This window comes from Gadus morhua, chromosome 23 (genome assembly GCF_902167405.1).
Source record: "Gadus morhua chromosome 23, gadMor3.0, whole genome shotgun sequence".
Lineage (NCBI taxonomy): Eukaryota > Metazoa > Chordata > Actinopteri > Gadiformes > Gadidae > Gadus > Gadus morhua.
The window spans coordinates 2,108,120-2,131,711 of record NC_044070.1 but is presented as its reverse complement, the minus strand read 5'-3'; the positions used below and the strand labels follow the sequence as shown (position 1 = coordinate 2,131,711).

Genomic DNA, 23,592 nt, shown 5'->3' with positions numbered 1-23,592 from the left:
CCAACCGGATACCGATTCGTATCGATGAATCGTTACACCCCTAATATTTATGTTTTACACGAATGGCATACTACCTCAAGTTCTATGTTTATTCAGGTTTTATATGTTGATCTTGTATAATGTTTGATCCAAAATAAAGTTTCTGCAGTTTCTAACAGATTGTGAGCTTGATTGATCTTATCTAATCATACAACGCTTTTCCATGTGGGTAAGGTTGCATTCCTAAGACATTCAAACTATTACAGTAAAATTCCAGAAACAGATATTGTATCAAAAGCTAAAAAAAATACATCAAAACCCCGTCAATAACTACTAATGACGTACTGTAACTGGGTCTTGAAGGGTTGTCGTCCCATTTCGTAGAGGTAGGGTTGAGGGGTAGGGGTAAGGGGTAGGGGTAGGGTTAAGGTGGAGATTTTTGTAGAGCAATGAATCCGGATTGGGCCTAACTCTATCGGCTCTCCTGCACGGGGTGCGGGCCGGCGGACTGACCTGAGCAGACAAAGCAGCAGTGGGAAGGCCGGGGCCTGCAGCCTGGGTAGTGGGTTGGGAGTTGGGCTGCGTGGGCTGCAGCAGAGCCTGGCCTGCTGCATGAGGTAGCTGGGGCTGACCCGCAGCCGGGGGCTGGAGATGACTACTTGAGGCCTCCGTAGCCACAAAGTCCTATTTTAAACAGTGTGTGTATGAATGTATATATGTAAAAATGAATAAATACATATATATATAAATACATACATGAACAAGTAAAGGTTAGTCATAATGCCACAGGTGTAATTGTTTGGATTCAAGGAGCGACCAACTGTTAAACAGTATATCATCACATCATCAGTACATTCCTAAAATAACCATTTAAAATATAGAGATGTATTATTTTTTGTTTATTCTAAAACAAAAATCGGAAATCTTAATCATGAGACAAAAGCTTAGTTGGTTTGAAAACATTTTTAATACCAGGCATGATTCAACCCAGCAGGTTTAAAGGTAGACTGAATAGATTCAGTGGGAGATGTTGACCGAATGGGACATCATCATTATTATCGTTATCACCCACCTCAGAACTTTCGGATCCCTCCTTAACTCTGGGCGACTAGGAGAAACACATGAAGGTATGTTTAGAAAACAGTCTTCTCGTACACCCGAAAACAAGCCGACCATAACTAGAAGAGAGAACGAGATAGACACACACACAGATGTATGTGTGCACACAGACGTACACGCAACATAAAGAAATGATATTGTCCACTTTTGCCATTTGTTTAGCCTAAGTCTGACTGCCTGCATAGCTGACTTTGGGTTCTGTAACTGTAAAAATCATTCACAGTTGGGATACGATTCTGTTACCTACATTATGTGAATTAAATTGTTTTAAATCTTATTTTTAAGTGTGTATAAATGTCAATTCAAGTGTGGCATTTCAATGCCAAAATAACATTGTCAAATGTGTAAAAGTACCAACTATGTATTTTGAATTTGAGATCAAACGAATGACAATGGCAACAAATCAGAGCATTTTGTTGGATTGGCTTGAAAAAACTCAACATAGAAGAAGCAGAATTATTTGTAAGACAAAGAGTGATCACACAATTATACGGTCGTGTTCCAAACATCTGCAAAGGAAAGCCAGCAGAGACTGAATGGGTGTAGTGAACGGTCTCGGTTCTGATCGCTGCTCGAGGAACTGAATGCAGTTTCAAAATGGAGACAAACTTGGGTCACTTTGTAGTAAAGCATTGTGATATCCTACGTAACGGTGTGAGGTTGCGCAGAACGCTGTCCACAGTTTCCATACCATTTTGGTTTGAGATCAGTTTCTATGTGTCAGTGCAACACAAAGTGAGGCATAGTAATAGCACTTAGGTTTCTGGTAGTTAATTATACCAGTAGTAACTCCTAAAAACGGTTCACCATGATGAATCATTCATCCAGCCACGATAGAAACAGAGCTCCACATTGGGAGAGGAAAAGCATTTAGCAGAGGCAGTGAAAGATGTGATTCATCAAAGAAACCAAATGTCAAATCAGTGGTTAAAGATTATCTTAATTCATTAGAGAGTCATTGGTCCACTCAGGTTAATCAGTAGTGCATTGTAGGTTTCGATTAGGACTTTTGATTAAGGTCAGTAAAAGTTACTGCAAACGTGATTGAAGAATAGAAATACACATGGCTTCCAGGAATGGGACCCCGCTCTGATCTCAGCTGGTTTACACACACCCACACTGGCTTTCTGAGAGCTCGGGAACAATTTAAAGATGCATCCAATGTTACCGTGGTGTGCAAATGATCCAAATTATCTATGCTGACCCCAACATAAATGCGCTAGGCTAGCCCTGGAAATACGAGCACAGTGTATGTATGTCTCCGACCCGGGGAGCATTCTGTCCTTCCCCGACGAGGGACTCGTGATCATTCACTGCCGGTCCTCCATTGCCCTTGTTGCATTCTTCCCTTTTACGACTGAACAAAACCCATTGTCTATTTGGACTGGAGCTAGCTAGAAACAACTGTATCAGAGGCTAACCCTTGAAGAGCTTTTAACCACCTGTACATCACATTGCAAGAACCTACAGTCTCTTTACCTCTCTCTCCATGTCTCTGTCAACCGCTACCACTCTCCCTCTCTCCCAATGCCTCTGCTCTTCCTCTCTCCCCATGCCTCTGCTCTCCCTCTCTCCCCATGAATCTACTCTTCCTCTCTCCCCATGCCTCTACTCTCCCTCTCTCCAAATACCTCTAATCTTCCTCTCTCCCCATGCCTCTGCTCTTCCTCTCTCCTCATGCCTCTGCTCTCCCTCTCTCCCCATGCCTCTGCTCTCCCTCTATCCCCATGCCTCTACTCTTCCTCCCTCCCCATGCCTCTACTCTCCCTCTCTACCCATGCCTCTACTCTTCCTCTCTCCCAATGCCTCTACTCTTCCTCTCTCCAAATGCCTCTACTCTTCCTCTCTCCCCATGCCTCTGCTCTCCCTCGCTCCACAAGCCTCTCTCTCCAGGCCTGTCCCTCGCCATGTCTCTGGCCCGCTCTCCTCCTATGCTTGTCTGGGTGAATGTGTTCCTGTCCTGGTGGGACAGAGAGAGTCCCTTCCTTGTTAGGAACAGCCATGTGTATTGTGTTGGCAGAAGGACAACCCTGGCCGTGGGCAGCTCGAGCGGGAAGGAGAAGCGCACTTGTCGCCTGGGCGCGCAAACAGCCTTCGACTGCTGCTCCTTCGCCGGACACAAGATAATAAACACAAACACACGCACACACACACATAGTGGGAGACTCAGTGGAGATAACACAACAAGAGACACACTGGCGAACACACTGACATGTGACAGACACTAGAGAGGAGCATGGAAACTATGGAAGTCGAACTGGTGATATGAGGACATTTGGACATTATGAGGACATCTGTCATAAGTGATTGTGAATCAGATTATAGACTGTGGGGACATGCTTTATCGGGTGCTAATGCGCCAGGAGGAGCAGGTTGAGAAAAAGAGGAGAAAGAGGAGGTGGAGGGGGTGGAGTAGGTCAAAGAGGTGGATGAGGAGAGGGAGAAAGTAGAGGGGGGGAGAAGGAGGAGAAAGATTCGCAGAGGAGAAGAAAGAGGAGGAGGAGCAGAAAAGGAGGAAGAGGTGGGGGAGGAGGCGAATGGGAGGGGAACAGCAGAAAAAGGAGAAGAAGGAATGGGAAAAAAGGGAAGGGAAAGAGGATAAGCAGTAATAAGAGTGGAAGCAAGAGGCTGAGTATGAGAAAGAAACAGGTGAGGAAGAAGAGGTGGAGGAGGAGAAGGAGAGGAAGAAGAGTTGGATGAGGAGAGGAAGTAGAGTGTGAGGAGGAGAGGATGAAGAGGTGGAGAAGGAGGAGAGGAAGAAGATGTGGAGAGGAAGAAGAGTTTGAGGAGGAGAAGGAGAGGAAGAGGTGGAGGAGGTGAAGGAGGAGGAGAAGAAGAAGAGGTGGAGGAGAGGAAGAAGAGGTGGAGAAGGAGGTGAAGGAGACGGAGGAACAGCTCGGTGGCAGGGCTCACCCTCAAGGCGGCGACGGCGGCCTTGCCCTCCTCGCTCTCCACATCCAGCTCCTCGTCGCTCCACTCCCACTCGCCGTCCTCCGTCTTGTGGAGCCTCCCGCTGGAACCAGGGACCCGCCGCACCTGGACCCACACATACACACACACCCACACACACACGCACACGTACGTCCGAAAAGACACACAAACACACATCGGTTTGTAGGCAGAAACCTGAGGATAATCTTAGTTTCTTTGTTGGTCGTCTTTAATGTAACCCTACTGACTGGCTCTTACGTTTGTTCTGATGTAGGCGTCTTTAATGTAACCTTACTGACTGGCTCTTACGTTTGTTCTGATGTAGGTTGTCTTTATGTAACCTTACTGACTGGCTTTTACGTTTGTTCTGATGTAGGTCGTCTTTATTGTAACCTTAGACTGACTGGCTGTTACCTTTGTGGTGTAGGTCTTCTTCAATGTAACCTTACTGACTGGCTGTTACCTTTGTGATGTAGGTCTTCTTTAATGTAACCTTACTGACTGGCTTTTACGTTTGTTCTGATGTAGGTCGTCTTTAATGTAACCTTACTGACTGGCTGTTACCTTTGTGATGTAGGTCTTCTTCAATGTAACCTTACTGACTGGCTGTTACCTTTGTGATGTAGGTCTTCTTTAATGTAACCTTACTGACTTGCTCTTACCTTTTTCGACCTCTCTGTTATTGTTGGCGCTCTTTGAAGTAACCTCTCCTGCAAGTATTCGTTGTTCTGCCATAAAACAAGGAGAATGGATTAATTTGACATGGGGCACAGCTGTATCAATAGGGAAACAATAATCTCCGTTGCAACTCCAAATCAAGGAATATATAAGTATGCAGTTCCCCAAAAAAAAGGATTGGGGAGAGGGAACTTGGAATGTCAGTGGCGGATTCAGGGGGGGGGGGGGGCACCATGGTTGAAAAAGTCGCCCTCAAGAGTGGCGAATACGACAGAAAGTGCCTTATTGTCTGCCCTTTACATGTGAAAAAAATTATTGGGTGCCCTCTGGTGCCCCCTCATACAATAAATTATGATGATGAGCCCTCTAGATAAGAAAATCCGATAACGTGCCTCAATGAGTGCCCTCTTAATGCCCTTACAGTGCCTCCATGGTTGAAAAAGTGCCTTCTAGAGTGGTGAATAAGAGATAAAGTGCCTTATTGGCTGCCCTTTACAGGTGAAAAAAATGAATGAGTGCCCTCTCATTAATTAATTATGACGATGTGCACTCTAGAGCAAGAATGTGCCCTTTTTATTGTTTGCCCCTTCCCTTCAAACACTCTGAGTCCGCCACTGAATTCAGTGGTGGTAGCTGCGAGCAGCCTCATCATCTTGATAAACATCTCATTGAAATTCTGACAAATGCTGCCCTCTGATGTGCATTGTGAGTACTGCGGACGTGTCACGTAAGGTCTTTTACTAAAACCAAAGAGGGTAGACTGGGCTGTGAATGTGATAAAGCTGAGACAGCACTATCGTTGTTCCCCGAGCTACAAATAGATCAAGCTCTGGCCTATCAGCCACAGACTGCAGCGGCAACTTCAGCAGTGGATAAAGTAAACAAGATGGATTATAAAGCTAAATCGAAAATTCTGACTGACACCACGACAAGCAGAAAAGCAACTCAGAATTGGGTTGGAATGTCACAAATATGAGGAGCACTTATCTGGTTTGTTGAAGAGAAACTATTTCACTGATATAAAAGTTATGATGAGATCTATGATGATAAATCATGAGTGGTCTGTGCCATCACAAGATGGTAATTAGACTCTGGATGGTAAATGTGTAAGTTTGTAAATCAGGGTCAAGGGAGATCTAAGATTATGTGATTATCTTTATAATTTTATTCGGATTATAATGAAGAATATCGGTATAATGGTAATGTTAAAATGACATTATTTGTCATCATTAAGCTTAATAAAATTATATATATATATATATATATATATATATATATATATATATATATATATATATATATAATGATGTCGTTACACTGATCGGACCTTGTTGAGTGAAGAAAATTCATGTTTAGTGGATGTGCTGCTGGAGCCTCAACACCGGAACGGATTATTCATCACGCAGAGACTGACTCAGGATGAGGGGAGTCGCACCTACCTTTGCTTTCTGGAAAAACTTGTTCTTCAGCAGCTCTGCGGATGTAGGCCTGGAGAAGGAAGGGGAACCAGGCCAGTAAACACCTTCAGCCAATAAAAGGGCTGCAAAACGGGACCTCAGCCACTGACTTCTGGAGCGGATTTGGCCTCGTCAGCAGCATCATATGTCTGACTTTTTCTAGAGTGAGAGAATACTGGGTATTTTCTCGAAGGGGTTCTCCATATGATATGTGACTGGGCTCATGTTTTAGACCTTTTCTCTGGCTCCTTCTGAAGACATAGGGAGATCATCTTCCTGAAGGATTTTCCGTATTTCTTCACCATCTCCTTGTCTGCGATGCCCGTCTCAAGACCGGGGGGGTCGTTCTGCAGGGTCAACATCAGCACCTGCACACGCACACACACACACACACACACACACACACACACGATTGAATACATAAATAAACATTAAAATCCATCAGTTGTTCAAGTCAGATACACATAGCCAGTGGGGGGGGGGCCGGACACCGTCTGGGCCCCGGTGCAGTGCACCGGTTGCCGTGTCGATATTTACGCCACTGCACATAGCACTAGGCAGTGTGGCCATTTAAACATAAAATCAAGGTATATGACAGATGATCTTATACCGTAATGGTGTCTAATGGTGCGTAGGATGGGATGTGAGAGGGTGTGAAATGATGTAACGGTGTGTCATGGTGAGTATGATGTGTGTAATGGTGTGTAATGTGTGTGAGTGTGTAATGGTGTGTAAGATAGTGCAGTCCTGCCTCACCTTCATGGGCGGGTACTTGTGATAGGGCGCGGCGCCGGTGGCGAGCTCGATGGCTGTGATGCCGAAGCTCCAGATGTCTGCTTTAAAGTCGTAACCCCTGACCTGCAGAGGAGAAGATGAAGCTCCAGAAACTACTCCGGATTCACTCTCAGACCTCACTGCAAGTAACACGGCCACTTGAGAGGACTTTCTGCATTTTATTACTCTCTCTTACTTTTATTTGACCTTTTTTATCTATCTATCCCACCTTGTTATACTGCACATGCGATAGTGAAATTTGAGCTGGTGGCAACTTCCACCAGCTCATCTGTGAGTACTGACCTAGTATCACAGAGACAAACAAAAGGGTCCCACTGAAGCACACAAGCCAGGAGCCACAGAGCTCAGGACCCCCAACACAGTCCTTTAGGAGCCCCTCACACTCCAAAAGGGTTCCAGCTGCAACTGGTACTTTCTGTCATGGGCTGCATGAATAAGGTTTATGAATATCCCGTTACCATGGTGACGGCGCTCACCTGCTCCATGACCTCGGGGGCCATCCAGCACGGCGTTCCCACGAAAGTCTTGCGCACCTTATTCCTGGTGATGTCCCCGCCAGTCGCCAGGAAGGCACTGACGCCGAAGTCTAGGGAGGAGCAGAGGCCACGCCCATCAGGATACAAACACAAGAGACACAGAGGCCACGCCCATCAGGATACAAACACAAGAGACACAGAGGCCACGCCCATCAGGATACAAACACAAGGAGACGTCATTGTGGACGGACCAGGGTTAAGTGACTCTGCTTAAGGGGGCTGGGGGTTGGACCAGGGTTTAGTGACTCTGCTTAAGGGGGCTGGGGGTTGGACCAGGGTTAAGTGACTCTGCTTAAGGGGGCTGGTGGTTGGACCAGGGTTAAGTGACTCTGCTTTAGGGGGCTGGGGGTTGGACATGAGGCTGTTGCAGCAGAAGGCCGGGACTTGTTCCCGCTGGAGTTTGGTGAGTTATCTTCACTCTTCAAGGGTAATCTTCACAGTTCAAGGGACTGGGGGAGCCATGGACTTATGTGGGCCTGCAAACCCCTGGTAACTCAATAATGGTTAAATTTAGGTGAATAAAGTTTAAATATCCTTCCAAACCATAATGGGTTAGGGTCAGAGCGCGCTAGATAAAGCTTGCTCACCGTCGGTCAGAGAGTCAACTGCATGGTGTTGAATGGCTTCCTGAATACATACCTGCGATCTGCACGGAGCCATCTTCTCCCAGCAGAATGTTGCCCGCCTTCAAGTCCCTTTAGAAAGAAGATCAAAGGGAGGATTGGACTGCATGTGCACCTTATCGTTGGCAAACATTACGTTACCTCTGGTTGTATAAGACCTGTAGCGTTTGATCAGCATCGGGTGAACTGCAAACGTTTGAGAAGGGTTATTCCATTACTTCTAAAGGTAACTAATTTGGCTATTAATAAAGACAACAACAGGGATGTGTGCTCACAACAACCTTGTGTCCCTCGCACCATCACATCTCAACATTCAAACAGCTTCTAAAATGTGTTCCTCTCATTCACCGTCTTTATTCTGCTGACACTGTCTCAGTTTAGCAGACAGACGCTGGCCGTCCCTGGCATCAAACCTGTGGTCCATTGTATACCCTACAGTAACTCCAGCACAGCAACAACACTGCGCACCGATGACTTGTACTTGTTGCCCGTATGTTAGGCTGACATTTAAGGCTTGACCTTTCACACTCACACACATCACACAGGTGTGATCACACACAATAAAAGGACCCTCATTTAGGTGCAGCGGACTCTGCCTGAGTGACGTTAATTTCGACCTTTAAAGGGGACATATTATGAAAACAACACTTTTCCTGGGATTTGGGGTGTTGTGTTGGATCTCTGGTTCTCCCAGACACATACAAACTTTGAAATAAATCCGTACATGATTGGGGTATGAGTATGAGTGAGATATGCATGGAGATTCCATACAAAAATAAATAATAATAATTTGCAAGTTTGCCATGTCACTGCCTGGCAGGGAGTCCGGCAGACTGCCGCTAAAGCTCCCAAGGCCGGAGCTGCCGGACTGCCACTGAAGCTCTGGCGTCAGTCCGGCAGCTCCGTCAGGGGAACTTTGGTGGCAGTCCGGCAGCTCCGGCGGGGGGAGATCGGCGGCAGTCCGGCAGCTCAGGCGGGGGGAGATCGCTTTCTCCTCCATGTCGCCGTTCAATCTGGACTTCAGAGAGTCAAAGCCAAAGTTCCTTACCCCCAATTATTCTCACCCATGGCAGAGATAACCCCCACTACGAGTCTTTACTTATTGTGGAGGTACCAAAGACGTCAGACGCAGTCTTTATGATTTCCTAATATCATCAGAGGCGCACATAGCTTTCGGCCGTGATATCAGATATTATATTATATCGATACCACCTATATATTATTATATGTGTGGTTCTATCTGTGGTTCACCCCCACAGCTAGTTTGTATGCAATGGGCAGCAGCACATTTGCATTAAAGCTACAGACACCAGAAACAGCACATTCTGAAGGGACTGAAACAGAGGGGAATAGCTGTAGGCAAGATTTTTTTTCCTAAAAGCTATTTCCAGCAAATGGCTTTAAAAACATGTTTTCTGGAATTAATTTACTATGTTTACTTGTTGGGAAAACACCATAATAAACACCATAATATGTCTGCTGCTGCATTGATGCAGCAGCATCAATGATTAAACACAGGTGGCCGTTTCCCTCAGCGGGTTGGTCAATGTTCGCTCCGCTACCGACGGCTGCTACTTCATTTCCTCTCATATTAATATTATTAGTGTCCACGCCTCCTGAAAGGCAGACGGAGAGACGATGCTCTTGCATACACCGCCAGCGCCTCAACACCCAGACATAGTCGTCATGGCAACAGACTTGCCGCCAAATAGATAAAGCATGACTAAGGGGTCGTACAAAATGCGAGGAAATCGCAAAGAAAAACAAAGATTGAAGCAGTGTCACATTTCAAAAGGAAGTCACTTCTCGTGGCGCCATCGTGGACCCAATGTCTGGGTAGACTGGGGAAATCCCTTAATGATTCATAGTCTAATGTAGACCTGTAGGCCCTAGATTTAAAACCCCTTAATGTTTAATAGTATAGTGTAGACCTGTAGGCCTCCTAAAGTAAAACCCTTAATGTTTCATAGTCCAGGCTTCCTAAAGTAAAACACCTTTGCCCCTGCCTGGTCATAACTAAAAATATAACTTGTAATTCCCTTTGGATAAAAGGGACTGCAAAAATGATCAAAGAATTAAATTTCCAATTGGCCAATAAGATTCATTTTTATTATATAATATTAACATTATTGTTATTAGATTGACCATTTCCCCAAAGATTTTGTACTTAAGAGTGCACCTCCTTCTTGTAAACAGGAGGGGGCACTAGAGTTTAAAGCCCTGTCAAATGCAGCTGGATTAGAAAGTCTTCTGGACCACTCCTATGAACACATGGGTCTGAGAGGCAATGACAAGAGAGTCCCTTTGAGAGTGTGGTATATGACGAGACAGAAGACACGTCAGAGCTTCAGGTTTATACGCCTGTCAATCCAACACCAGCCCAAGCATCATCTGGTCCACAAAACACCAGAGACATCATCTGGTCCACATAACACCAGAGACGTCATCTGGTCCACACAATACCAGAGACATCATCTGGTCCACAAAACACCAGCCCAGAGACATCTTCTGGTCCACCCAACACCCGACACATCATCTGGTCCACAGAACACCAGACACATCCTCTGGTCCATGCCGATACACACACACCCATTGTCACTTATAAAGTAGACATTCGTACATAGATACAAACTTATAAATGTGTACACAGAAACACACCCTGACAAAAATCACAGAGAAACACGCACATACACACACACACAGTAATCTATCTCTAAGGATATATCCAAGGACTAGTGACTGTACCTCGGTTGTCCAGCAGAACCAGTAAGTCAGTTCAACTCTCTGCCTCTAACACAATGCCAAATATCCTCTTTTCAGGAGAACAACACATAGTAAACATCTAACATGAGGCCACATAACCTCCTCTTCAGGAGAACTTCTCCAAACACACAGTGTGCCGAGGACTCAAGTTCACAGGGTCAACCGGGGAGGTCTTTGAGAAAGAAAAACCGGAATCAGAACACTGAATGCTCGAGTGTTTGAACGCAACTCTTGTGCCCGGGGGTTTTCAGTAAAAATACCAACGATCAATAGATCTTACAGGGCTTTGGAGTAGGGTGGGGAGGGGTGCGGCCTGTTGCAAGGAATGCAGTGTTTGCATTGGGAGATATGACGATAAGCACTGAAACCTGCTAATGGCTCATACAGCCACCAGAACCCAAACAGGGTACTCACCCCCGGTCAGAGCAGATGGTCGGGGACAAGGCCAGTACTGGAAGACCCCGTCACTTTCTGTGTTGTGTTAAATAGGTCCCACTTTCCCTACATTTTACAGTCATTATGATTTGATGGAATACATTGCCCCCCAACTGTACCAGACAGTCGGTACAAGAAAAATCACATGGCTGCAGAGCAGTATTTATTTTGTGCTAATCCTGTGGAAAAACACGCTGCAGAGAAACATGCTAACACGCTGAAGAGGAACAAATTCACAAGCTGCAGAGGAACACGCTAACACGCTGTAGAGGAACATGCTGCAGAGGAACATGCTGCAGAGGAACACGCTAACACGCTGCAGAGGTACATGCTAACATGCTGCAAAGGAACACGCTAACATGCTGTAAAGGAACATGCTAACACGCTGTAGAGGAAAGTGCTAACACTGTACGATAAGGCAGCATCACATCTGGCTAGCCCATGACAAGCCAAACTCACTGGCTAGTGTTTTACAAATTTACATCAGATCTAGCTCGCCTATGATAAGCTTACATATACACACAGACATAGATCATATTACATCTGGCTAGCGCGCACACACACACACACACACTACACACACACATAGATCACCCAACACCCCCACACCCAACCACCCACCAACATCCCCACACACACATACCCAAACCAACAATCACTCCCATCCCCACACGCACATACACACACACAGTTATTTAGTGGCAGTAAATTCAGGCCGTGTCCTCATGGAAAGGTGTTTTTTTGTGAAAACGCAGAAGTCTGGTGCGTTTGGGCCGACCTTCCAGACGGATCCGGTGTTTTCGGTGGCCACAAAACACCAAATACGCAAACAATGACGTCATCGACCCCCAACCAGGTGGGGAACCTAGAGTTCCGTAGGTTTTGTTTGATAGGATTTGTATTATTTTTGTAGCTTTAAATACAGCCCATTGGTAAATGTAATTACTAACTGTACATTAAAAAGTATTTTCTGCTCAATCTAAAAGGTTTCAAATCTGCTTTCTCTGCCTTTCTTCTTATTTTATTGGTGGACAACCAGCGTCACAGAGTGGCCTTGAATATGTACTACAGCGTTTCTACAGCTAGATGCGTTTTGGCTATGAGTCAGTCTTTTTCAGAGATATTCCTGAAAGGCATAAAAGGAAAACGGAGGGGAAAAGATTGTTCTATTTCATTCCTACTGACCGCCAGAGGCGGTGCCTCAGCGCACACGCAGGTCGAGTAATTATACCAACATAGTCACCTGGCTGTGACACCTGTGTGACCCGAGAATATCTATATATTCCGGAAGTCACCCGAGGATCTGTTCCTTCTATCTTCTCGCAGTAGCAGACTAGCAGGACACACAAACATTGTTTGTTGTAATATACCATTTTAACTTGTCGCAAGTAGCCTTGTAACCCAAGGGTTGGTGCCTCGATTCGACTTCGTCAACCAAAGGCTGCGACTTGCAATTTGTTTTCGGCTCCGGTCAGGGGTGAGTTAAGTGTGTAGGCTACACGTAGCCGTTGGCTAGCGCAGCAGCTAATATCACCTTTCTACCTTTGCTTTTAATTTGCAGTCGGCGGCTAGCTTTTCAGTGTTGGACAACAGCAGAGACACCCTGCGCGATTAAGTTACAACGATCTCGGCCGCACATGCAAGGGTGGATAAACAGATGTCAAGCAGTTTCTGAAGGGAGCCACGGCCCCCGAGGGCACCAGCATGGGACGTAGCTTGCAAGTAGCTCTGAGGTCCTTATGTCTACCCCCATTTGAGCTGCTAAGTCAGGCAGCCCTGACGCGTCTGTCCATGAGGATGGCATTCCTACTTTCGGTTGCGACTGCAAAGTGGGTCGTCGAACTCCATGCCTTGTCAGTGAGCCAGGCATGTTTGCGCTGGCATTCAGATGGTCAGGAGTGGTGCTCTGGCCGAATCCATTCCTCTTACCAAAACGATTGTTTCCCCATCCTGTAAACCAATCGATCGAGTTGGTTGCTTTCAATCTCCCAGGCTCTCCAGGGGGTGCAGAAAGAGTGTAGGACCCGCTGTGCCCGACGCTTAGGGCATATGTTGAAGCGACAACCAGCTTGCGTAAGACAGATAACCACTTTGTCTGTTAAGGGGGCTGCAGGAAGGGGGCTGCCCTGTCGAAACAGAGACTCTTCCACTTTATTGTAGATTTGGTCTAGAATGCATAGAGCACAGGGGCTTCCTGGGCCCTTGGCCATTAAGTACCACTCTACCAGGAGTATGGCTACATTATGGGGTGCCTTGAAGGGGCTTCCACTTCAGGACATTTGCTCCGTGGCGACATGGTCCTTATCATGTACGTTTGCGCGGTTCAACAGAGTTATTGTCGCTGCTCCTCATCCTGTGGCGACGGCTGTCATGCGAACGGCTTCGAGCCCTTAATCGGTGAGTACACTTCGTGACCTTTATGGTATAAGTCATCCAGTGCTAAAGCACCATCTCTGGCAGTCAGTAGGAATGAAATAGAACGATAGTTACGTATGTAATGACGGTTCTATGAATTCCGGATGACCGCCAGAGTTCTCTGTCACTCAGACTTCTCAGATTTCGCGAGAAGATACTGTTGGAACAGATCCTCGGGTGACTTCCGGAATATATAGATATTCTCGGGCCACCTAGGTGACTTTGTTGGTATATTTACTCGACCTACGTGTTCCCGAGATGGAACATCCAGGGCTAAAGCACCGGTCATCCGGAATTCATAGAACCGTAGTTACAAACGTAGCTATAGTTTTCAACCGTGTGCACGGGCCTGAGAGGGATCTTTTTACGGATTATAGGGGTGGTGTAGATGCACAGGGGGGGCGTTCTCATCAGCCTGCCCTGACCCCAGCCTCCAACATGAAACCTTAGTCTGCGAGTGGATACACACAACACTCAACTTCAAGGCTTTGATCCCTGTCTTTGGGTGACGGCCGCGGCCATAGTGTGAACTGTGGTGTTGATGATGTGCATCAGGCCCGGTCACCTGACCCTGTGAGTATTGATCTGACCAGCAGTGAGGAGCAAAAAGAGGTCCTTTAATCCTGCCTGCTCACTGCAGCAGAATCCTTGCTTGTTGACCGTCCTGATGCACTCGTTAACATCCAAAAACGAGCAAGAGGGGGAGAGTGATCAGTAGAAGAAGGGTTGAAGCCTGACCCTGGGAAACATCAGAGGAAACTTCCATATGAACTGCCCGTCCCCCTCCTTTAGCTCCTGATTTACTCCACATGTCCAGAGTATGTTTTATATACGTCCTAGCACCCCGAGTTGACCGGCTGCTCCTAGGGCTCTGGGGCCCCACACCGGCCCCTGGCACCACATCCTGGAGGGAGCCCTAAAATTCTGACACATTTGTAGGTTCGTTGGGGAGGGATTTTACCTTTGCAAGGTTTATTGTTCATTACAACAGAATTCTCTGAGCTGTATGGTTTCTAGATCAACCCCCACAGCTTCATTGAGCTTCCCCAATGTTGTGCACACAGAGCAGCACTTATTTTCCCTCCCTCCCAGGCAGGGCTCTGCTAGCCGCGGGATGCGGGTTCCACCAGCGCCACGGCGCAGAGAGGTCACCCTCAACGCCCTGTGAACGCCAAGGTGCTGAACTTTGCTGGCTGTGGTGAATGTCTTGTGGTGGGCCCCCGGCCCTCAAGGTCAGTGTTGATACAGACTCATTAGGAAGCACAATACTAGTGGTGTGGGAGAGTCGTGTTTCATGTCTGGTGACAGCAGGGATACACAGAAGTTACATTAAAAGGTAGCATACCTTTAAACATAGCTCTGAGGTTCATCATTTTGATCATCACACCTCAAGTGGGTTGTAGGCGGTGGAAATAGTATTTGTGTGTGCGTGTGTATGCCAGTGTGCATGGGTGTGTGTGTGCGATTGTCCACGTGTGTCTGTGTGTGTCAGTATCCATGTGTGTGTGTGTGTGTGTGTCTGTGTGTGTGTGTGTGTGTGTGTGTGTGTGTGTGTGTGTGTGTGTGTGTGTGTGTGTGTGTGTGTGTGTGTGTGTGTGTGTGTGTGTGTGTGTGTGTGTGTGTGTGTGTGCGTGCGTGCGTGCGTGCGTGCGTGCGTGCGTGCGTGCGTGCGTGTGTGTGTGTGTGTGTGTGTGTGCATGTGTGTGTGTGTGTGAGTTTGTCTCTCTCTGTCTCTGTGTGCGTGGGCGTGTAAGCAGGGCTGTCAAGTTCTGGGCGTTGTAGGAAGGCCTCATGATCCATTATTAGGTCATATGCATTATACAATTAATTAATTAAGAGTAATAGGCTATATTGTGTTTGAAATAACATTAATTATGATTACAATTATATCGAAGGCTCGGTAGTTTCTGTTCTGACAATAGTGGTGTTTACCTGACGGTAAGACTGAGGTCAAAACACCTACCATCTACAAACTCATTCACACCGTGTCTATAAAGAAAGGGCAAAAATAAAGTATGTTTTCATTCTGAAACAGTGGCATGTTGTCTGAGACGCTCCACTCTGGTGCTGAGTGTGAGCGTGTAAGGTCGGCCCTTTGGCCCATGGCGCAGCCTCATCCATAGTGAGCCATTAACCAGAGAACCAGAGTCTCCCCACCTGTGGTCTCTGCGTCGCGTGGCGCGGCCCGCGCTCCTCCTTCACACTGAAGCTCTGCCCTAACCCAGCTGGATCCCAGAGGGGATCTGCAACCAGCTTGACTCAGAGCCAAAGGGGATCTGAACCCAGCTGGACTCACAGTGACCTCCTCCAAGCACCACTAACTATGGCCCATTGAGTTCATCCCGAGATAACCTGCCTGTTTCTTTTCATGGCCCTTCTGAGTGGTGGTAGAGTGGTGGGGGACCAGGAGGACTTAGATTGAGCCCCGCCCCAGTGTATCCGGCTGCACGGTACCTGTGGATCTGTCCGTTCTTGTGCACGTACTCCAGCCCCAGCAGCACCTCCTTCAGCATGGTGGCGATGCTGGCCTCGTCCAGGACACCCGTCTTGTGCTCCCCGCGAGAGATGATGTGCTTGATCACATCCAGCATGGACCCTGCAGGAGCAGAGCACACGGGTCAGGACACACACACACACACACACACACACACACACACACACACACACACACACACACACACACACACACACACACACACACACACACACACACACACACACACACACACACACAGAATACAGAGGCCCGTTGGTCAGTAGATCAGTATTGTCCAGCGGGGGACTGATGTGTCCTCTGACACTCTCTGGATGGAACCGGAGAACACAGAGACGTCTGAGGGGGACAGGAGAGCAGAACCGGCCTACTGACCAGCACCTTCTAATGGGTAAGCAGGCACTCTGAAGAGAACTCTGATGACCTCGGAGGTCAGTAGTGAACAGCCTCCTCCCCAGGGGTCCATGGCTGAGCGGGACAGTGTGGGTATGACCCCCAGGAGGCCCCTAGCCCGCTGTACCCCCACATTAAACCAACACTACACTCCCTGCCCCTGTGGGAGCAAGCCAAGAGCTAGCCAGGACCTAGCACCAGGACCAGGACCAAGCACCAAGCTCACCTGAAGCTCACACTGGAGCTACTGTGTTAGCCCCCTGAGCTTAGCATGGGGTTGAGCTACTGCGTTAGCCCCATGAGCCTCGCATGGGGTAGAGCTAATGCGTTAGCCCCTCGAGCTCAGCATGGCGTGGAGCTACTGCGTTAGCGACTTGAGCTTAGCATGGTGCAAGGCCAATCCATCAAAACAAACCCTTAACAACCACATACTATACATACTAAAAAGATTAGAGGTCAATGTTTCCCTATACCAGTGGATCTGTTTCTTGCTGAAAGACAAACAGCTTATGACCTCAAACAAGGCGTTCATGTAGTCACTAGAAACAAGGTGGCCTGAGGAAGAGGAGGAGGACGGTTAGGAGGATGAGGAAGAGGAGGACGAGGAGGGGAAGGAGGACGGGGAGGAAGAGGAGGACGAGGAGGAAGAGGAGGAGGAAGGAGGATGGGGGGCAGTTGGGTGTAACGTATCCGTGAGATTGAGCCCCACGTTCATAAGCTGAAGTTACAGGGGTCTGACAGCAGCTCCCAGCTGAACAGGGTAACCTGCTGGATCATCTCTCCCAGCCCTTGGTCCTAGTCCAGGGTCTAGGTTGTCCAGGGTCTGGTGGTCCAGGGTCTAGGTGGTCCAGGGTCTAGGCGTCAGACAGACATTCCCCCGTGTGATAGGCTGTATGCCTGGGCGACAGCTCAATGAAAAGGGGGAAGGGTGTCGGGGAGCTTAACTGTGTGTGTGTGTGTGTGTGTGTGTGTGTGTGTGTGTGTCCAGAATAGGGCCGCAGCTCTCCATGGGGACCAGAAAGTGCTGATGTTTCAGAACACAGCTCCCTCACTCGCACCCTGTCCCAGAAAACAAACCGCCACGGAGCTCGCTGAGCAGAGACAAAACAACACCGCAAAACAAAGCTCAACATGGCCTGTATACAGAACACACACCACCACCACACGGTCACGCACACAGACACACAAAGGAACCACAGGGGCCTGGATGCTTTGCCAGCGTCGGCCAGGGGCCAAATGTGAGACAGGTTGTGACAGAGGCTGGGCGCCAGACGACCAGGATGATGAGAGAGAGAGAGAGAGAGAGAGAGAGAGAGAGAGAGAGAGAGAGAGAGAGAGAGAGAGAGAGAGAGAGAGAGAGAGAGAGAGAGAGAGAGAGAGAGAGAGAGAGAGAGAGAGAGAGAATGCTGGGTGTGTGAGGGCAGGCGAGAGTGACAAAGCAGAAATGTGTGAGGGCAGGCGAGAGTGACAGAGCAGAAATGTGTGAGGGAGCTTAAGTGTTTGAGACGCATAGCGAGAGAGTGCCAACGTGAGAAGGAGAGAGAGAGCGCAATGGTGGAAGTGGGGATGAAGCTGGGTTCAACGGGTTTGTGCTGCAGGGAGGGCTCTCTCTCCCTCTCTCAGAGTAAACAGTAAACCTGGGCAAGCAGACAGAGCATAGAGAGACAGAAATAGAGAACATGATCCAGGGAGAGGCAGAGGGAGACGGAGAGAGTCTGAGTCTGCCCAAACTAACTGAGATACCATCAAAGGAGTTTTTGGGCTCAGAGACACTTTAATGACATCTCAACTCACTGTAAGTCCTTTTGGATAAAGCGTCTGCTAAATGACTACATATAACTGCTACAGTGGGTTTATGTTTTTTACATTATAATCTCTCTCTCTGGCTCTCTCTCTCTCCCTCTCCCCCTCTCTCCCTCTCCCCCTCTCTCCCTCCCCGTGGAGCGCCCCACACACAGTAGCTGACAGGATCAATAGGACCTTCTCCAGTCCAGGGCCGAGGAGTGGAGGGGGGCGAGGTGCCCCTCCTCCTGAGTCCTTCAAACAGACCTGCATGATCCGTCTCCGTGGCAGACATCACCTCATTACCCTAACACCCCCCACGCCGAGGCTTCTGGTTCACTACAGCGGGCAGGGCCGTGGTCACATGACGCCCCCCTCCAGGACCAGCTGCCCTGCGTCCCACGGCTCCAGTGAAGCGGGGAGACACCCGCACGCCACCGGGGGGCTGTTCATTACAGCGGATCATCGTGTGTGTGTCTGTGTGTGTGTGTGCGTGTTTGAGTGTGTGTGTGTCTGTGTGTGTGTCAGACGGATGGCAAGCATAAGAGATTGCCGACCCCTCTGTATGTTGTACTTGCCATCTCACCCTCTCTACATGCTCTGCAGTCATTTTCTGGAGCTGGGGGAGCACTAGTCCCCAGCCCCCCCAAACCACCCTAAGTGAGAGCGCTAGTCAGTTCCTAGCGTTCCTGTCACTTCACGCGCCACTGTGTCGGGTAATACTTTCTAGTCAGGTCTGATTAAATTTGCACATTTAATACATTCGTCATACGGCGCTGCACAGTTCCACAACCATTACTGTCAACATCCGGCCCCCTTCTTCTTCTACGCCTCTCTTGCTGAACTGCGTCTGTCAACATCTGGGATAATAGACCGGTAACAGCTCTCAAGTCTCACGCATTCGGCGTGAGACACACGCAATTCGGAAGAAGACGATGATTGTGTCCCATAGACGTCGTCATCGTCTTGCCGTCCCTCCCCGTTCTGTGATTGGTTCCCCATCTCAGGCGAAAATCGGATCCATGGAATCCAGGCTGCCTCGCAGCGCGAAATGAAATCGCTCACAAGGCAGCATAGCTATAGCCAGGCTATTTAGGAGGCGGGAAACGTTCAGAATTCTATTCATAAATTAACAGATGTGACTGTGACGTGAATTGTCTGGCTGGCTGAAATTTGAGAGGGGTTCTGGAAGTGTCCATGGTAAGATTTGTGTAACCAACGATGGAGAGGTATGATCAGTTAAGCATGACGAAGGAGAAGTGTATGGAAGTAAATCTGTGCCATAGGATTTTGAAAATAAAAAGCCATTAAATTCTAAGCACTGAATATTTATGCATTGAAATAACGTATCTGGATTTGAATTTCAACGTAATTAACGTCCCCACGTTGAAGTTTTTGACGTTGAATCTTTGATTTAGAAATTTTAACATTGAAAAATAAAGCTGAATAGGAGTTCAATTCAAATCCAAATACGTTATTTCAATGCTTAAATATTCAGTGCTTAGAGTTCAATGGCTTTTTATTTTCAAAATCCGACGGCACACATTTACTTCCATAGAAGTGATGGTTTCCACCATAGGTTTCTACAGGAAAAAATCTGTGTGGGGGTGGGGGAATCTAGAGCGGTTCTCCACATTAAGAAATATTCAGTTTCTATTGTCATACCAAATGGATATGTTCAACAAAAAAACAAGGAATTGAAAGCTACTTACAATATGCCTAGGCTACATTCATTTCCCCTGATGGCAGCAATGTTCCAGTTGGAATTCACCGGTACATCAAAACCACGTGTCTTCTTTAGATTTCAGTTCCCTTTATTTATTCACACAGTTCAGCAGCGGCATTCATTCAGAATCAGAGCCGACATTAAAGCTGCATTCAGGGCTACTATCAATACCCAGTCGAAAAATAGATGCACTATAAATGGTTTTGTATATAGCAGTCAGGAACATGGGCATAGTTGTGGAAGTGCTGGTGTTAGAAAACAAAGTTGACGGGAATTAAAGTGCTGCACATCGACTGCACAAATGTAGATTATTCATCACAAGAATTTTAATTCAGAAATCGAATAAGCTAATAAACTCTAAATTGTGAGATAAAATTCAGCATTCTGATAATAAAGTCAGAATACTTGGATAAAATCCGAATTCCGATAATTAAATCCAGCATTAAAGGTTCATTTATGCCCTGTTTACACCTACCCGATAGTGGTGACCGATTTTTTTTTTTTTTGGGGGGCCCCCTAGTAGTGGCCCGGGGCCCCAAGCAATTGCCTGGTATGCCTAATGGGATGCAGCGCCTCTGATGATCGGGCAACATCGGCAAAGAACGAACATGTTTTTTTTTTTTTGGGTCTATCGGGGTAGAATCGGTTACCAGGTGTTGCTATGGGCTTACTTACTTACTGCCCTTTATGCCTACTGGCATGTAGGGCAGCAACAAAGGATCTCCACTCCTGTCTGTTTTGGGCAAGCTTTTGAATTGAACTCCAGGTCTGCTTCATGGCTTTCAGTTCTTTCTCCACTGTTCGACGCCAGGTTTCTTTGGGTCGTCCTCTCTTTCGCTTGCCTTCGGGTGTCCAGTGTAGGGCGGTTTTTGTAATGTCATCCTGTTCTTTTCGCATGATGTTTCCAATCCATCTCCACCGCCTTCTTGTAATGATGGTCTCTATACTTTCTTGGTTGGTCCGAGCAAGTAATTGCTGGTTGGAGATGGTGTTAGGCCAGAAAATACGCATGATTATTCGGAGGTTTCTTGTGTGGAATGCAGAGATCTTGGAAAGGTCTTTCTCTGTCATCCTCCAGCATTCAGAGCTGTATAGTAAGGTGGAGAGAACACAGCTCTGGTATAGCTTGAGTTTGGTGTTGATGCTGTACTTCGTGGACTTCCACACATTGTTCATCATTCTGAATGTGTTTCTGGCCTTGTTGAGTCGGCTTTTGATGTCATTGCCTGTTCCTCCATCATATCTTACAATGCTTCCCAGATATGAGAACTCTTCTGTTGTGGGTATATTTATTCCATTTATTTGTATAGGTGGGGGATTTTGTGTGTTTAAGGTCATTACCTTTGTTTTCTTCAGGCTTATGTTCAGTCCTATTTGTTGTGCAAATCTGTTGACACAGGATGTTTTTTCTTGTATATGTAGGTGTGTATGGGAAACCAGTGCCAAGTCGTCTGCAAAGTCTAGGTCTTCAAGTGTTGTAAATAGTGTCCATCTGATGCCTCTAGGTTGATCTTCGGTTGATCGTAGATCAACGCGGACAAGAGTAATGCGGACATCACGCATCCATGCCTCACTCCAGTCTTGACTTCAAAAGTGTGGTTGCTGTTACCTACTAGGCATGTGAAGTTGGTGTAACCCTTTATGATGAGGATGATTTCTTGTGGAATCCCATACAAATGTAGAATGCGCCATAAACTGCTCCTGTGTATGCTGTCAAATGCTTTCTCGAAGTCTACAAAATTGATATATAGCTGTCTTTGCCATTCTGTTCACTGCTCTATGATGTTGCGCAGAGTGAAAATTTGGTCGGCACACCCTCTTCCTTTCCGGAACCCTGCTTGTTCTCTTCTGTCTATTGCATCTGAAATTCTTTGTATGATGACTTTTGCTAGTATTTTACTTGGAATTCACAGAAGGGTAATTCCACGCCAGTTGTCGCAGTTTTTTAGGGAACCTTTCTTGGGGACCTTTACGATTACACCCTTTGACCAGTCGTTTGGTATCGTCTTCCCCTCCCATATGGATGTGAAGAGTGGTTTGAGCAGTTTTGCTGAAAGTTCTGGGTGTACTTTGAACAGTTCTGCGTTTAGGTTGTCTTGCCCGGGGGCTTTTCCGTTTTTGAGTGATTTGATGGCTGAAACTATTTCTTTTTCTTCTGGTGGTGCAGTGTTAATATCAAGGACGGTCTCAGGTTCCTGTATCTCTGCTTCGACTGTTGGTGGGGGTCTGTTTAGGACCTTGCTGAAGTGTTCAGCCCACCTTGCCTCTACTTCAGCCTCTGATGTAAGAGTTCGCCCTTGTTTGTCAGTGATCGGCGTATCTATAGATCTATGGTACCTACCGCAGACTATTCTGGTGATTTTGTAGACCTTACCTTGCTCTCCCTTGTTTGCTGCTTCTTCTGCCTGGTCTGCAAGACCGTTTATATAATTTCTCTTGTTTTCTCTTGCCATCCTCTTAACTGTTCTGTCAGTTTCCCTATATTGTAATTTGTATTTATATTTAATCCTTTCTGACTTGGCTTCCATTAATTTATTTTTAAGGGCTCTCCTATCTGCTATGAATTTCCAGGTGTCTGCTGTAATCCACTCTTTTCTGTTCCTTTGCTTTATTCCCAGGCAGACTTCACTGCTATTGGAGTAAGCGTTTTTGATCTGTTCCCATTTAATGTTGGCATCATCAGGTCCTTTTTGCGTGTTGTCACTCGTGTCTGCCAGAGCTTGGAATTGCTATGGGCTAATCGGCTATAATCGGGAATAGAACGGGAGTATAACGTAAGACATCGCAAATCGTTCGGGAATTTTCCTGGGCACATCGGCTATATTCGTTAATCTTCCGCGCTTTATCGTCTTTATATCGGCAACCTCGACACACGAAAGACCCTCGAGAACCCTAGACAAATAACGATTGAGAGTGACCAGATTGTGTTAAGGAAGACCCTCAATCTGCCACTTGGGTATAAATTGGGGGTGATGGATGGATGTCCTACTTTTATAATTACAGGGTACTTCGCCCATTTAGAACCGGTGTTCTATTATTATAAAATCGCTATTGTAATATAAATAAATATATAAATAAATATCAGTCTAAACCAGTCTCCCCTTTGCCTTCTCCCCAAATGACGCCAAATGACGTCAAATGACGCCAAACGCACTTCGGGTATCTTCCCTGGCATAAATCGTTATGTTATCGTTATAACATCGGGTATGTGTAAATGCTACCCCGATAAATTGACCCGATCATACATTTTTAGCCCGATGTCACCCGAATCACCCCGACTTCCACATCGATGGTCCATCGGCCATTAGCGGCCATTAGCGGGATGGTGTAAACGGGGCATTAAGAAGGTTCTTCTCACCAGTCATTTCTCGTCTGGTCGCGGTGTCGAGTTTTTTTTTTAAAGTAGTTCACTAGTCGTAGCGCGCAATCATTTGCAGTGTCAGAATTCTGAGGATTTAGTCAGCAT

At 47.0% G+C, this 23,592-nt stretch overlaps 1 protein-coding gene across 3 annotated transcripts in view; it reads right to left on the bottom strand.

Annotated features, from left to right (window-relative positions):
- The window catches only part of oxsr1b (oxidative stress responsive kinase 1b), a 57,441-nt gene that overhangs the window by 7,742 nt on the left and 26,107 nt on the right, over window positions 1–23,592 (bottom strand). For 2 of the 3 annotated variants that reach the window (XM_030349305.1, XM_030349308.1), the window contains 11 exons: window positions 16,186–16,327; window positions 8,135–8,190; window positions 7,436–7,545; window positions 6,921–7,022; window positions 6,399–6,532; window positions 6,147–6,195; window positions 4,692–4,757; window positions 4,012–4,134; window positions 3,128–3,205; window positions 1,052–1,087; window positions 493–663 (listed from right to left, as the gene is read on the bottom strand). In XM_030349305.1, coding sequence (XP_030205165.1) covers window positions 493–663; window positions 1,052–1,087; window positions 3,128–3,205; window positions 4,012–4,134; window positions 4,692–4,757; window positions 6,147–6,195; window positions 6,399–6,532; window positions 6,921–7,022; window positions 7,436–7,545; window positions 8,135–8,190; window positions 16,186–16,327 — 1,067 coding nt within the window. The remainder of the gene's footprint in view (window positions 1–492; window positions 664–1,051; window positions 1,088–3,127; window positions 3,206–4,011; window positions 4,135–4,691; window positions 4,758–6,146; window positions 6,196–6,398; window positions 6,533–6,920; window positions 7,023–7,435; window positions 7,546–8,134; window positions 8,191–16,185; window positions 16,328–23,592) is intronic. The other variant, XM_030349307.1, reaches the window with a different exon arrangement.